The following is a 14,834-nucleotide window of genomic DNA, read 5'->3' as shown; positions in this document are numbered from 1 at the left end:
TCATCCACATTAATATGATGATAATACTCCTCGTTGTCCCTTTAAATTCTAAGGAAATGGAGCCTGACAGCCAGCAGATTTGTTTCATTTTTTGAATTTTTTAAAATCGATTTTGGGACATTTTATATCGATTCTGAATCGTATTAAAGGAGAATTGCGATTCTTATGTGAATCGATTTTTACATTGTTTACATGGTCCAATAATAACATATTCTTCATCTCTCTGTGTTTTCCCAGTCACCCTCCCCGGAGCGCTCCTCGCCCCCGTCTCCTCCTCCTCCTCCGCCTGCCTGGCCACGCGTCGCTCCTCGGCCAACTCCTCCTGCTCCTCCATGCAGACCTCCTACCGGCTGCCCAACCCCCTGCCCCCCCTCCCCGTCCGCAAGGGCGTCCGAGGCCGCCGGCCCAAGTCCCAGACCATCGCCCTGCTGAAGGCGGCGGCCGAGGCGGCTGCTGCGGCGGCGGCGGCGGCGGCCGTCAACGGGGCGTCGCAGAGCCCCGGCAGAACGAGCTCGGAGCCACAACTGGCCCCCAGACTGCACAAGAAGAGGGGGCCCAAGCCCAAGGTGAGAGGCACCGAGCTGAGGTCAGAGGTCGATGGAGACCAGGGAGGTTATTCATACAGGAAATGTGTTCTGTGTGTGTGTGTAATTTGATTTACAGGCCGTTAATTGGCCCTTTGTCAAGACTATGGATACGGTACGTCTTCTGTGGATGCGTTTATGGCTAGTGTGTGCCTGTGTGTGTCTGTCAGTACGTTTACCTGACACTTAAAGCAGAAGTAAGCGATATTTCTGTGTTAATATAAGTCTTAAAGGGGAACTAAACTCCTCAGTTTTGGATGACGTGCTCTAAGCTTGAAATTCAAAAAATGCCTTGATTATGGGCGGGACTCAGGAGCACTCTCCGATCCCCCCTCCCCCCTGCGCCCCATTCACACCCGCGAAATCACACAAAAGAGAAAAAAAAGTAATAAACACACATCGACACTTCTGCTAGCGCTAACAAGCTACTAACGAGCGACTCTAACAGCACTAGTAGCGCGACACTACTAGGAGAGGACGCCAGAGCCGTGACACAGCATCTACAGCCGATCCGCCGGCTCGTTAGCTCGTTAACGGCTCGTTAGCGCCGGCCGCAATAACGATTCCCATTCAGGCAGCTGTTAGCAGCCGTTAGCCGCAGCAGAGCAGCTAGAGCGCCTAGCAACCGTTAGCGGCAGGCAGCAGCCGGTGCTGATTGGTCGGGGAGCTGGTGGCCGGTGACGAAAGCTGCCTCCAAAACGTCATCTGCCTCCATCTCAGCCAATAGAAAAATTTGATTGTAATAGCCGTGTTTCAACCCATAGAGGGCAGTCACTCTACATTTTTACTACAAAATACACCAAATTGAAATATTTTGACTAAAATGTCAAAAGTTGGACCAGAATCAACTGACAACACTACCTTATACCCAAATACATTTGTTTTCAGCAGAAAAAAGTGGTTTAGGGGTTTAGTTCCTCTTTAAATAGTTGTATCTTCCGACAGCAATCACTTCTATAGAGTGTTTGGTCTGAAACACGGGTCTGTCAGTCACTCTGCTCTGCTCTGAGCCCAGGAGAAAACTTTCCTTGTATCCTACAACCTTTATCCAATGAGGAGAGAGAACGGCATAAAGGGGCAGTCCTCTCTGTGTGTGCAGTCAAGGGATGCGCGTGAATGTGGTGACGTAGGGACGAGGACCAATAGATCCATGACGAGGGCGGGGACTGCTAACTCCATCGGCTGACAAGAAGTTATGGTGCGTTCAGGGCAACTCGTAACTCGTGTTTTTCCGACCTGTGAAGTCGTACCAGTTCGATCTGGTACGAGTTCACGGGTCAGAAGTTACGAGTGGCCGTTATAGTGACTTTCACAGGTAAAACAGGTCGGAGAAACACGAGTGGGTTGCCTGGAACGCTACAAAGTCGTAAGTTGTGACTTGAAGCTGTAATTTACGGTTTCAAAAGCCTGCCTGGAACGCAGCATTAGCCAAAACCACCGGATCGCTTACTTCTGCTTTAAGAAAACCGAATCATTGCCTTAATCCGACTCTAACTGGACAACTGAGTGCATGTAAGTAAACGCGTTAGTCAGACTAATATCAGAGTTCTCCAACTCCCAGATGATGCGATTGGAATTGGACTTTCTCCGTCATGTATACACCTTAATCTGAGTTTAACTAGACAACGCATGTGTTCATGCTCCACACCCCCCATGCTGGCGTAAGACCCCGGAACAAAAACATCCAAGAAAGCTGGTGGCAGAAGCTATGGACACTTGCACAATGTAGTGTGACGTACTTCTGCTTTAAGAAGTTATGGTCCTTATCATAGCGCTTGCTGTATTTAGAGTAGCCTAGCCTACATATAACACTTTACACATTACATGGACATTTATAATGTAAATATGAGTGAGATTATCTCCATGTGGCTGGTTTCCATCTCTCGTCCCATTGGCTGGTAGCGGTCAGGTGACAGGGAAGCTCAGCCAATAGGAGAAGGAGATAATGAATCATCATTAACTCGTGTTTGTCTTTTGGCCAGAAGAAGCCCCGCGTGGTGCAGACCCTCGGCTCCTCCTCGGTTACGGCGTCGCCCCCGGAGACCAGACTGAGCTCCAGCCACGTCTCCGTGGACAGTAACCATAGCAACAGCTCCAGCGTCGTGTGCACAGGTGAGCAGCTGATGCGATGTGATGGGATGGGATGTCGTGATGTTTGAGCATCGTCCAGTGATTCCTTCCTCTCTGCTGACGCTCCTTCTCTTCCTCCTCCTCTTCTTCTCCTCTTCCTCCTCCTCTTCTTCATCTTCCTCATCTTCTCTCTTCCTTCTCTTCCTCCTCTTTTTCTTCTTCTTCTTCTTCTATCCTCCTCCTCCTCCTCTTCCTCCTCCTCTTCTTCTCTCCTCCTCCTCCTCTTCTCTCCTCTTCCTCATCCTCTTCTCTTCCTCTTCCTCCTCTTCTCTCCTCCTCCTTCTCCTCCCCCTCTTCCTCTCTCCTCCTCCTCCTCCTCCTCCTCCTCTTCTCTCCTCCTCTTCCTCCTCCTCCTCCCCCTCTCCCTCCTCCTCTTCTCTCCTCCTCTTCCTCCTCCTCCTCCTCCTCTTCTCTCCTCCTCCTCCTCTCTCCTCTCTCCTCCTCTTCCTCCTACTCTTCTTGTTCTCTCCTCCTCTTTCTCCTCTCCCTATTCCTCCTCTTCCTCCTCTCCCTATTCCTCCTCTTCCTCATCCTCCTCTTCTCTTCCTCTTCTTCTCTCCTCCTCCTCCCCTTCCTCTCTCCTCCCCCTCCTCCTCCTTCTCTTCCTCCTCTTCCTCTTCCTCCTCTTCTCTCCTCCTCCTCCTCTTCCTCCTCCTCTTCTCCTCCCTCTTCTCCTCCTTCTCTTCTCTCCTCCTCTTCCTCCTCCTCCTCCTCTTCTTCTTCTATCCGCCTCCTCCTCTTCCTCCGCCTCTTCTCTCCTTCTCTCCTCCTCCTCCTCCTCCTCCTCTTCTCTCCTCCTCCTCCTCCTCCTGCTCCTCCTCTTCCTAGATAGAGAAGTCTGTAGTTGGGTAGAAGGAACAGCTGATAATGTCCTGTGATTGGTAGATAAAGTGTGGTTGTAAAATCAAAAAAATCTCCTCCTCCTCCCCTCCTCCTCCCCTCCTCTTCCCCCCCCTCAGTCTGTGTGTACGTGAACAAACATGGCGACTTCGGCCCCCACCTGGACAGGAAGTTGGTGCAGCAGCTGCCCGACCACTTCGGGCCGGCGCCGGTGAACGCGGTGCTGCAGCAGGCGGTGCAGGCCGGGGTGGACTGCACCTTCCAGCCCGCCGTGCTGCTCTCCTTCCTGCAGAGCCAGTCACACACCGGGGGGGAGGTCATCAGAGGTACACACTATAACACACTAACACTAACACACTAACAGACACACACACACACACACACACACACACACACACACTAACACACTAACAGACACACACACACACACTAACACACACACACACACACACACACTCTGACACACACACACACACACGCACGCACGCACGCACGCACACTGAGCTGTCAATCACAATGACTGACAGACTGTAATAGACTAAGAGACCAACTATAGACTGTAGATGGACGGACGGATGGGGGATGCAAGGAAGGAGGGAAGGAAGGCAAAGGGAAAGATGGGAGGAAAGAAGGAAGGGAAAAGGGAGGGAAAAAAGATGGAGGGTCAGTTGGATCAAAAGAGGAAGGAAGAAGAAGTAAGGACGGAAGGAAGGAAGGCAGGAAGGACAAAGGAAAGTAGGAAGGAGGGAAGGGAGGAATGCAGGAAAGACAAAGGGAAAGAAGGAAGGAAGGACAAATGGAAAGAAGGGAGGAAAGAAGGAAGGGAAAAAGGAAGGACAGAAAGATGGAGGGAGGGAACAGATTTGTTCCAGGAAGAAGGAAGGACAAAGGGAAAGAAGGGAGGGGAAAAGGAAGGAAAGAAAGATGGAGGGTCAATTGGATCAAAAGAGGAAGGAAGAAGAAGTAAGGATGAAGGGAATGAAGGAGGGAATGAATGAATGAAGGAAGGATGGAAGGAAGGAAGGAAGGACAAAGGAAAAGTAGGAAGGAAGGAAGGAGGGAAGGGAAGGGAGGAAGGACAAAGGGAAAGTAGGAAGGAAGGAAGGAGGGAGGGAAGGGAGGAAGGACAAAGGGAAAGATGGGAAGAAAAGAAGGAAGGCAGGAAGGAAGGAAAGAAAGATGGAGGGTCAATTGGATCAAAAGAGGAAGGAAGAAGAAGTAAGGACGAAGGGAAGGAAGGAAGGAAGGAAGGAAGGAAGGAAGGAAGGAAGGAAGGAAGGAAGGAAGGAAGGAAGGAAGGAGGGAAGGGAGAAGCAGCGTCTGTGCAGCAGCTGATGAGCTCTGTCTGTAATCAGAAGTGACATGTGCGTCTAACCTGGTTTGGGATGGAGCTCCCTGGGGGGCGGATCGGGCCGGGGGGGAGGAGGGGGGGGGGATGGAGGGATGAAGGGAGGGAGGAGGAGGAGGAGGGAGGGAGGGGGTAATTTGGGGATTTGTGCGGCGTGGCTTGGGTGGGTGGGAGGGACCAGACCCTGAACCATCTGCTGTTTTTCTTTAGCTCTGAATTCATACAGTGTGTGTGTGTGTGTGTGTGTGTGTGTGTGTGTGTGTGTGTGTACATCCACACACACACACACACACACACACACAGGGGAGAGTGGGGTAAGATCATAGACTGTAAAAAGAATGGACGTAGCGTCCGTGACGTCACCCATTGGTTTTGGGGAGTCGTTTTTGTGACTCAAATATGGCGGCCTGGACAGCGCCATGTTGGATTGGCTGGCCGAGAACCCGCCCACTGGCCTCGAAGCAGCCTGTCTCCGGAGCTGCTCGGACCTGTCACTCAGCGTTTCCGCGCCCTAATTGGCCAGAGTTTTAACCTAATAACAGTAAAACGGTAGAGTTAAAAAAAAATTCACCCCCCTCAGAGTGTGTGCGGGGGTAGAAACTATCGATTGAGAAAAAAAAACGTTCTGACACCAGGCTTTTAACATGTTTACTGAGGATGTAAAATCGGCGATTTTAACATGGGGGTCTATGGGGAATGCTCCCTTCTGACACCAGCCCCCAGAGGAATCCGAGGGGATTGCAGTTTTTTGAACGCGGAAGTGAGCTTCACTTCTCAGACCCACAACTGCCCCCTTGGGTAAGATGAGCCACTTTTTATATTCATATTCAGGATCACTAGGCTACATCAAGACAGTCGTAGTTTTGTTGCTAACTAACATATCTGCTTATAAAACGGAAAGGTGAAATCCAGCGATCTGATTGGTTGTTAGCCGTGGTATAAATGAGCAGTTACCACGGCTACTATTCTAAAGCCTTATCACAGCGTAGGTAGGCTTATCACTGAATGGAAGTTGTTGTCATGTATCCATGACAACGGACTGTTGCAGTTGATGTTTTTATGGTGTTAAAAACTGGACTAAAGTATTGTAATTGACATGTTGAAGGTGAACTTTGACCTCCAGAGGGTTAACAATGGTAGAGGGACTGAGCAGTGACAGAGCTACTTGGAGCTAACGTCTGGACAGCTGGGAACAGTTTTTTATTGGATAATATGTATTTCTGGTTGAATAAAACTACATGAAATTGATTGCGTATCCCTCTTTCATATTGTCATTATTGGTAACCGTTTTATAAAAGCAATATATCACTCCAGTCTGTGGTATATGCTCATTATACCACGGCTAAGGGGCGTTGTTCGGCCCGACGCAAAATTAATATATTTCAGATGTTGCACATCCCCACAAACAAACAGAATGAGTGTAAACACAACTGTTTTTAAAATATTGTATGTTCAAAAAAAGTGGTCTCGTGGCTCAACCTACCCCGTGTATGGGGTCAGTTGATTCACCCTCCTCCTTTCCTTCCATCCATCTCCTACCTCCCCCTTTACTTCATATTCCACCTGTCCAGGTTACAGGCTAATAGTACAAACTGCTGGGACTTCCTGCTGAGACCAACTCACTGAGGTTTGGGGAGTTTTGCGATTTCGTCGCATCTTGGGAAGAATCCCTCATTTTTCTCTTTGGAAGTAAAGCTTGGCCTCACTATAAACAACTTCTCCTGTTTTCAGGAACATACTTACTGGAATCACAAACATCCAGAACCTTGAATTAATAATTAGGACATATACAGACAAAATACATTCATAAGTGTATAGGGCAGGTGGCTCAACTTACCCCACAGGCTATATTGACTTTACTGCAAAAACTCAAACTCCTACCAAGAATATTTGTCTTATTTCTAGTTAAAATGTCATTTCTAGTCAAAACAAATCTAATTATTACTAAAAAATAAGACTCATCACATAAAAAGTAGCTTGTTTTTAGACACGTTTTAAGTCTTTCACGCATATTTTCACTTGAAATAAGTAGAAAAATCTGATAGTGGAGCAAGTTTTTCTTTCTTATTACAAGCACAAAAAACCTGCTTTGACTGGCAGATTTTTCTTTTATTTTAAGTGGAAAGAGATTAGGTTTGATGAAATTTTTGACATTTTGACAAGATATAAGACAAATATTCTTGGAAAGATTTTGAGTTTTTACAGTGTTCTACTCCCCACAGCTAAAATGTTAGTTTCATGCTAGGTTTACTACCTCATAATGTAGTTCATAGATACCACAACTCAGGTATAAAACAAATTTAGAATTATCTCTTTTGGTCTAAACACAGTTATCATGAAACTTTCGAGAGTGAAAAATGGGTTTTTGGACATAAATGTCAAACCACTTTACCAATGTGGTTCTGACCTTCACAGACTCCATGAAATGACATGATGCCTTCTTCCTAAATATTTGGTCACATGCTCAGTTTTTGTTATGGTCCCTCTCCCCCTCAGTGCGGTCGGAGCACGGTATTCGCTACGTGAAGCTCCCCTCGGTCTCCAGCGCCTCGTCGGTCCTTCGCTTCCTGGAGAACATGTGTCAACATCTGGAGAGCGACAGCGTCTTCAGCTCGCAGCCGTTCAGCCCCTACAACAACAACAACAACACAAACAGCAACAACAACAACAACAGCACACGCTTCTACAACAAAACCAAATCAGGTCAGTGTGTGTGTCTGTGTGTGTGTGTGTGTGTGGACAGGAAGTGAAGAGCGTCCACTTCCTGTTCCTGTTCAAACTAAACTCACCTCACCAAAATGAAATAAGTCTATATTTTAAGCTTGTTTGTAGCGGAAGCTCCCAGTGTCTCAGTTCACTGCTCTTCTTGTGTCAGTGCAAATCGCGCGAGATTTCGGCAGAGCAACACTGGGAGCTTCCGCTACAAACAAGCTTAAAATATATACTTATTAAATTTTTTTCGGAACAATTTCTCATGTCGGTGCTTCAATACAAGACGGACATTACAGACGAGCAGCATGGAGGTATTTGGATGTTTTTTGGTGTGTCTTTTTGGATGAAGAAAAGTGGGGTCCGTTCTCAACCGTCATATGGACATGCACTGCTACGCCGAGACCCCCTGTAACTCAGAGAAGCCACGGAGGACTCTGAAACTTCTCCCAGCCCTTAGTCCACATGAGGGGGAGGAGATAATGAGGGAAATTTCAATTTTGAGTGAACTATCCCTTTAACCCCCGCTCATGCTCATGTGACGCACCTTGGGTATTTTGAAAGGCGCTAAATACAAGTTATTATTATTATATCAGCCTTTTCTGTCAGAGCCACATTATTGGAGCTCAGTACCAAACCAGATCAAAGACATTAAATTTACTGGTTTTAAAGGACAATTTCCTAACATTATAGGTCTAAAAGAAGGAATCTGAAGATTTTCAGGTAGTTGTGTCTGTCCCCGCATCGCCACGGCAGCAATGAATTATTATTATTTCCTCTTTTATTTCAAACTGATCAAAAAAGCTTCATCACTACTTCCTATGAGCAACAGTTTAAAGGTCCAGTGTGTAATAATTGTCAAGTTTTATTGTTAAAAACTGAATAAACTGCCCTAAAACTATATTTGTATAAGTGTATAATCACTATAAAATCAAATCCAAGGCACTTCTTCTTTAAATGTGTAAAAAGCCTTTATACAAAAATGATAAAAACATAAAAACATAATGAAAGTGGAACAGATTAAAGGAGAGAGGGGGGGTTAGGAGGATACTGATGAACATCCACCTGACAGAGTCTCTCTCTCTCTCTCTCTCTCTCTCTCAGAGCCGTCGTCCCACGCTGAGAACGGTTTGTCCAATAGCGACGACCCGTCCAAGGACACGCCCCCTCTCGGCGGCGGCCGCTCCGTCCACGCGGCGTCCGACTACAGAGCCACAAAGAAGGAGCGCTCGTATTACCCCGGACACACGCACACACACACACACACACACACGCCGCCGCCACTCCGGAGGGTCGGCTCCAACCCGGCAGAACTCAGCCCCATGTGCACACACCGCCGGGTGGTGGAGGGTACGAGCACACACACACACAGTCATTTTCAGATATTGTGTTCCTAAAAACAATGGAAATCATTTTTCGAGTAAAGAATAACAGCCTTCCAGTTTGTATTCTTCAGTTATTTGAATTAAGAAAAGGAAATTGCCGTTTTTTACAATCTGGACCTTATTTCTAGCATAAAATCCGATCATTTCCTCCCCCAGATAACTTTGGTGTCATTACAAGTGGTTGTGATGAAATGAGCTCCAGCCGAGAGCCGCGTATATCCGTATAATGGAGTCTACAGGGCAGCAGAATGCAGCCTCTAAATAACACATTATCTGCAGAGAAACTCCTTCATTTCACCAATATTTAGTTGTGATAGGCTAGTGCTATTCCCCTCTGAGTCCGGGGTTAGCTGTTATCAACATCCGGGGTCTGTAGGTTGACCTACTGACCTCTGACCTGGATGATGTCATCTCTGAGCGCCGCACGGCTCATTCTGATAATAATCATTCTGCTTCAGCATTCGGGTCCATTTTTATCTCAACTAGCCGGAGCTTTAGTGAGTCCAGGTTGAGGAGAGGAAGCCTGTGGAAGCTGAACTTCATCCAGCTGCTCATTTTGTTCTGACAAGTCGGAAACACGCAGAAACGAACCGTAGCATTAGCGGTAGCAACAAGCTCAGAGATGACATCATCCAGGTCAGAGGTCAGTAGGTCAACCTACAGACCCCGGATGTTGATAACAGCTAACCCCGGACTCAGAGGGGAATAGCACTAGCCTATCAGAACTAAATGTTGGTGAAATGAAGGAGTTTCTCTGCAGATAATGTGTTATTTAGAGGCTGCATTCTGCTGCCCTGTAGACTCCATTATACGGATATACGCGGCTCTCGGCTGGAGCTCATTTCATCACAACCACTTGTAATGACACCAAAGTTATCTGGGGGAGGAAATTATCGGATTTTATGCTAGAAATAAGGTCCAGATTGTAAAAAACGGCAATTCCCCTTTAAGAAAGCCTTGAAATGTAAAATAATGAAAAATTATAAAAAACAGTAATGAGTACTTTCATCTTTTTATTTTGTACTGTTGATATTCTGGGTAATCTAATTTCATAGAGTGTAAAGGAGAGGCCTCGGGCTTCAGCCTATTTCCTTTTCAGTCACTGTATGATATTTTCTTTTTTTGTGTGTGTGTGAAATGTATAGTTGCAATTGTGTATAATATGTGTTGGCTAAATTGTTCACGCAAAATGGTTGATTTTGATATTGGTGTTGTGTGACCGAAATAAACAATTTCATTCATTTATTCCTCTCTCTCTCTCCGGCTGCAGCGGCGAGCTCGACGACGGGTCCAGATCACATGAAGCAGGACAAGGACGGCTCGGGGAGCGACGCCTCGTCCTGGTCGGTGGACGACGTCATCCGGTTCGTCCAGGACGCCGACCCTCACACTCTGGGTCCTCACGTCGAGCTGTTCAGGAAACACGTGAGTTCTCCTCTGGTTTCACTCGCTGTCTTTGTCCCATCAAAGAAACTCTCCCTGAGCTTTTAGGACTCACGACAGTTGTTCAAGTCAACCGGTTCAGATTACCACGGCAACTTCAGGCGGTTGCCAATGACGATAGGGCCCCCCCAGGCTGAGGCAGACAGAAACATGGAGAAAAAGAGCAATTTTCTGCCTCTGCACTGGTCTCACATTTGGGCTTACTCTGACAAAACGGTAACTCCTATCAGAAAAAAACACAGACCTTCATCGCTCTAAGGACTTCCTGAACGATTTGGTGTGATTTTGGTGTTTCTACAGTAAATATTTTGGAGACACTTGCGATTTTAAAACGGGGGTCTGTTCTGCTTCTCTCAGAAAATCTTTGTATTGGAGTCAATGAGGAGCAGAGACAGACGTGGCCGCACTTAGAGGCTGATAATTCAAATTCTGTAAGTTTCTCCGATATTTTGAGCACATTGTGAGAGACAGAACAAGTTTGTCTACAAATTTGGAAAAATTCATGTGTGTAGAGTGTAAATTGTGTCCGGGAGGAGCGTGGAAAGAGAAAAAATCTGGATTTTTTTTTTTGGCTCTCTCCCACTCTGACTCGAACATTCCGTGCAATTCACAACCATTATAATCTCATAATTTCTCCAAAAATGATCATGGTCATTGATCAGGGATTGATCAAAAACTATATGACCTATCAAAACGTGGAGTAATACAACAATACACAAGACTTGTGTCCACTGTTTAAAGTTTAAATGAAGTCTCTAGGTGAAGGTATGCCTGAGCAGTAGACGTTTGTAAAACTCTAATGATTGTTCTTTTTCGCTCTTTTTTTCCTGCCCGTCCCATTGACTTCAATGCAAATTTTTTTTTGCGACTTACATCGCGAATAATTCGTATTCTGTTGTTGATATATAATTTCAAGTAGCGAATCGAAATTTGTCCGGAAGATGAAAAATATTATGTAGCAATAACAATAGTGCTCGTGGCGATTTCCCCGTGGCCCTAATAACATCTCTCTCTCTGTCTGTCTGTCTGTGCAGGAGATCGATGGTAAAGCTCTGATGTTGCTGCGCAGCGACGTCATCATGAAGTACATGGGACTGAAGCTCGGCCCGGCGCTCAAACTCTGTCACCACATCGAGAAGCTGAAACAGACCAAACAGTAGAGACGCTCCGTCCTCACACACACACACACACACACACACACACACACACACACGGGACGAGCCCCCGTCAGCTGGACTCAGATTTTTTTTACTCCTGGAAACGTTGACCTCAGATCTTTGGACAGACATACTATAATAGATACAGTATTATAATGTAGACATCCCAGCGCTGAGCTGAACATGTATTTTAATTAACAGACAGTTTACGCTGCCATAGCAACAGATTCACAGTTTATGGGTTCCTCGTGTTTAAAGTAGCATCAGATGTTCGGTTTAGGTTCATGTTGGAGTTTGTTCAGAGGCCGTAATTATCATAAAGAATTCATTAAAGGGATAGTTCAACATTTTGTCAAATTGGCCCATTGCCATAATCCCTATAGTCATAGCAGTAGGTTTGTTACCTTTAATTGTCGATGCAAGCTATTTTTAGAACGGCGGAGCAGAGCCGTGAGCTGCTCAGAGCTACGCTACGGAGGCTCATTATGGGATTTCTTGGTTTCTTCTGGTTTCATTCTAAAAACAGCTTGCACCGACAATTAAAGGTAACAAGCCTACTGCTATGACTATAGGGATTATGGCAATGGGCCAATTTGACAAAAAATGTTGAACTATCCCTTTAAGTCACACACACACACACACACACACACACACACGATTGGATGAAGTTAGTTCAGGTGCTGACAGTGAACGCATCACTGCATCGTCTCTAACAATGCAATAAAGTTTCTGAGTGACTGCATCTGTTACCGACGGTTACAGACGATTACAGACTGTCACCAACGGTTACCAACGGTTACCAACGGTTACCGACTGTCAGTGGAAGCCAGTGAATCATGGGAGTCATCACCAAGAAGAAGAAGAAGAAGTTCAGATCATAAATCCGCTCCTCTTTTATTTCAACAGTGAATATTTTTGTGACTCTGCAGATTTTTAGAAAAACGAGTGACTGAAGAGTTTCTCTCTCTCCATCTCTCTTTCTTTCTTTTCTTCTCTTTTCTTTGTCTCTGTTTTGAATGAAGACATTCGAGCTGGACGGTTTCAGCTCGAGCAACGATGAGGCTCCATGATTGTATTCTGCTCACACACACACACACACACACACACACACACACACACACAATGACTGGAATACTGTAAGTGTTTTGACATTATAATAAAAGAAAAGCTTGTGAACGGTCACGTTGGAGCGCTGTACAGAGAGAGACGAAGCTGTTTTGTATAAAGTGAAGCCAAAAGCTTGTTTTTTTTTAAAAAGTATCATTTTCTACTGTTTCAGAGTGTATCAACCTGTATCGAGCGTAAAGTGTAACCGATTTCTGTTTGTTTGTTTCTGCCTGAAATAGTTTTTGTGTGTGTGTGTTTGCGTGCACCATCAAATAACGACTTACAGGATATGGAGGTAAATTTGTGTCTTTAATATTCGATCAAAAAAAGTTGATTTAAACAAAAAAAACATATTTTCAATCAAATAAAAACTCACTTCAATCAAAATAACAAACATTTTCAACCAAAGAAAAAAAGGGTTTGAACACAATTTTTTGGGTCTCAAATATTTTTTTGCGCCTTTTTTTTGATTGAGAAGGATTTTTTTTTGATTGAATAGTAAAGACACAAATATCCTTCCCATAATGTGGCCCAAATACGATAATATTACTTTAATCCCCAAAAATATTTTCAATCCAAAATAACTCACCTTTTCGATCAAAGAAAAAAATGGTTCAAATGCAACTTTTTGGGTCTCAAATATATATATTTTTTGCATTCAAACACTTTTTTTTTTTGACTGAAGTGAAGTTTGTTTTGATTGAAAATGTCTTTTTTTGTTTAAATCAACTTTTTTTTTTTTTGATTGAATAATAAAGACATAAATTTACTTCCATAACAGGACGGGACGACTGTTCTCGGTGGCAGAGTTACTAGTTTTCTGAACATTTCAGAAGCGTGTTGGGAGCAGACGGTGTGTGTGTTGTAGCTACGGTGACGAGTCGATACTTGAAACCATCTTGCTTTAATGTGAAACTCAGGTTTTTAGTAGATTTATGTTTCTTAGATCATGTTTGACATCGTTTTAGCGTTTTACGTGTGTGCGACATAGAGGGACTGCACAATAATCAACCATGTATATTTTTTATTATTGCCTTGTCGTCATCATTCTTATCGACCTGCAGCGTTATACATGTGTAAATATATTATACGACTTTTTACTGTAAGTTCAACAACAAATGTTTGTTAAAATGTTTGATATGCATTCACACTATTAAACATTTGTTTACATCATGGTAGTGTTTGACACAGCAGCTTCAGGCTTCTTCTGAACCGTCGCCTCTGAAAACAAAGGATGTGTTGGATATGTGTAATATAAATATAATGTGTGATATAAACTCCTCTAGTGAAGTAAAGTTTAGAGGAGTGGGTACAACAGAGTATAGAAAACATTTTTTCACAGACTTAAAGAATAAAGTCATAATATTTTAACCTGTTGTTTTAGAGGAGGAAAGTTGTCAAAGGGATAGTTCAACATTTTTGGCAAATTGGCCCATTGCCATAATCCCTATAGTCATAGCAGTAGGTTCGTTACCTTTAATTGTCGGTGCAAGCTATTTTTAGAACGGCGTTTCCCTCATCAAACTCATCAAATAGACAATCCAACAACTCCACAACGTTTTGGTGGACAAGTTGTGACCTGCACATTCATCACGCTATGAGATAATAACACAACGTTACCACACAGAGTTGTTGTAGAGGGAAATACAGAGACTGTTGATGAAAAACTGTCCCTGAAGGCAACGTGCATCAGTGGTTTTGCATGAATTTCCCTCTAAAACAACTCTGTGTGGTAACGTTGTGTTATTATCTCATAGCGTGGTGAATGTGCAGCTCACAACTTGTCCACCAGAGCGTTGTGGAGTTGTTGGATTGTGTATTTGATGAGTTTGATGAGGGAAACCTAAGAAATCCCATAATGAGCCTCCGTAGCGTAGCTCTGAGCAGCTCACGGCTCTGCTCCGCCGTTCTAAAAATAGCTTGCACCGACAATTAAAGGTAACAAACCTACTGCTATGACTATAGGGATTATGGCAATGGGCCAATTTGCCAAAACGTTGAACTATCCCTTTAAAATGAGCATTTTGTGAAGTTGTTCTTCTGTGTAGGTTTCACAAACATGGAGATACTTTTTTCAGCACCACATTGTCGTCAGTATCAGGACTTTGAAAAGAATATGCAAGAAAATGAA

The 14,834-nt window shown here is 44.7% G+C and overlaps 1 protein-coding gene across 1 annotated transcript in view; it reads left to right on the top strand.

The window, feature by feature from the left end:
• The window catches only part of scml2 (Scm polycomb group protein like 2), a 40,255-nt gene extending 28,221 nt beyond the window's left edge, over window positions 1-12,034 (top strand). Inside the window, exons 7-13 of the mRNA XM_085805066.1 lie at window positions 238-566; window positions 2,567-2,696; window positions 3,674-3,880; window positions 7,399-7,605; window positions 8,716-8,961; window positions 10,267-10,421; window positions 11,474-12,034. Of these exons, the coding sequence (XP_085661192.1) occupies window positions 238-566; window positions 2,567-2,696; window positions 3,674-3,880; window positions 7,399-7,605; window positions 8,716-8,961; window positions 10,267-10,421; window positions 11,474-11,599 (1,400 nt within the window). The 3' untranslated portion in view covers window positions 11,600-12,034. The remainder of the gene's footprint in view (window positions 1-237; window positions 567-2,566; window positions 2,697-3,673; window positions 3,881-7,398; window positions 7,606-8,715; window positions 8,962-10,266; window positions 10,422-11,473) is intronic.
• Window positions 12,035-14,834: the final 2,800 nt, after the last annotated feature.

This window comes from Trachurus japonicus, chromosome 3, assembly GCF_045865225.1.
Source record: "Trachurus japonicus isolate A0001 chromosome 3, Traja_1.0".
Taxonomy (NCBI): Eukaryota; Metazoa; Chordata; class Actinopteri; order Carangiformes; family Carangidae; genus Trachurus; species Trachurus japonicus.
The sequence above is the reverse complement of the archived record's forward strand: the minus strand, read 5'-3'. Positions and strand labels throughout refer to the sequence as shown.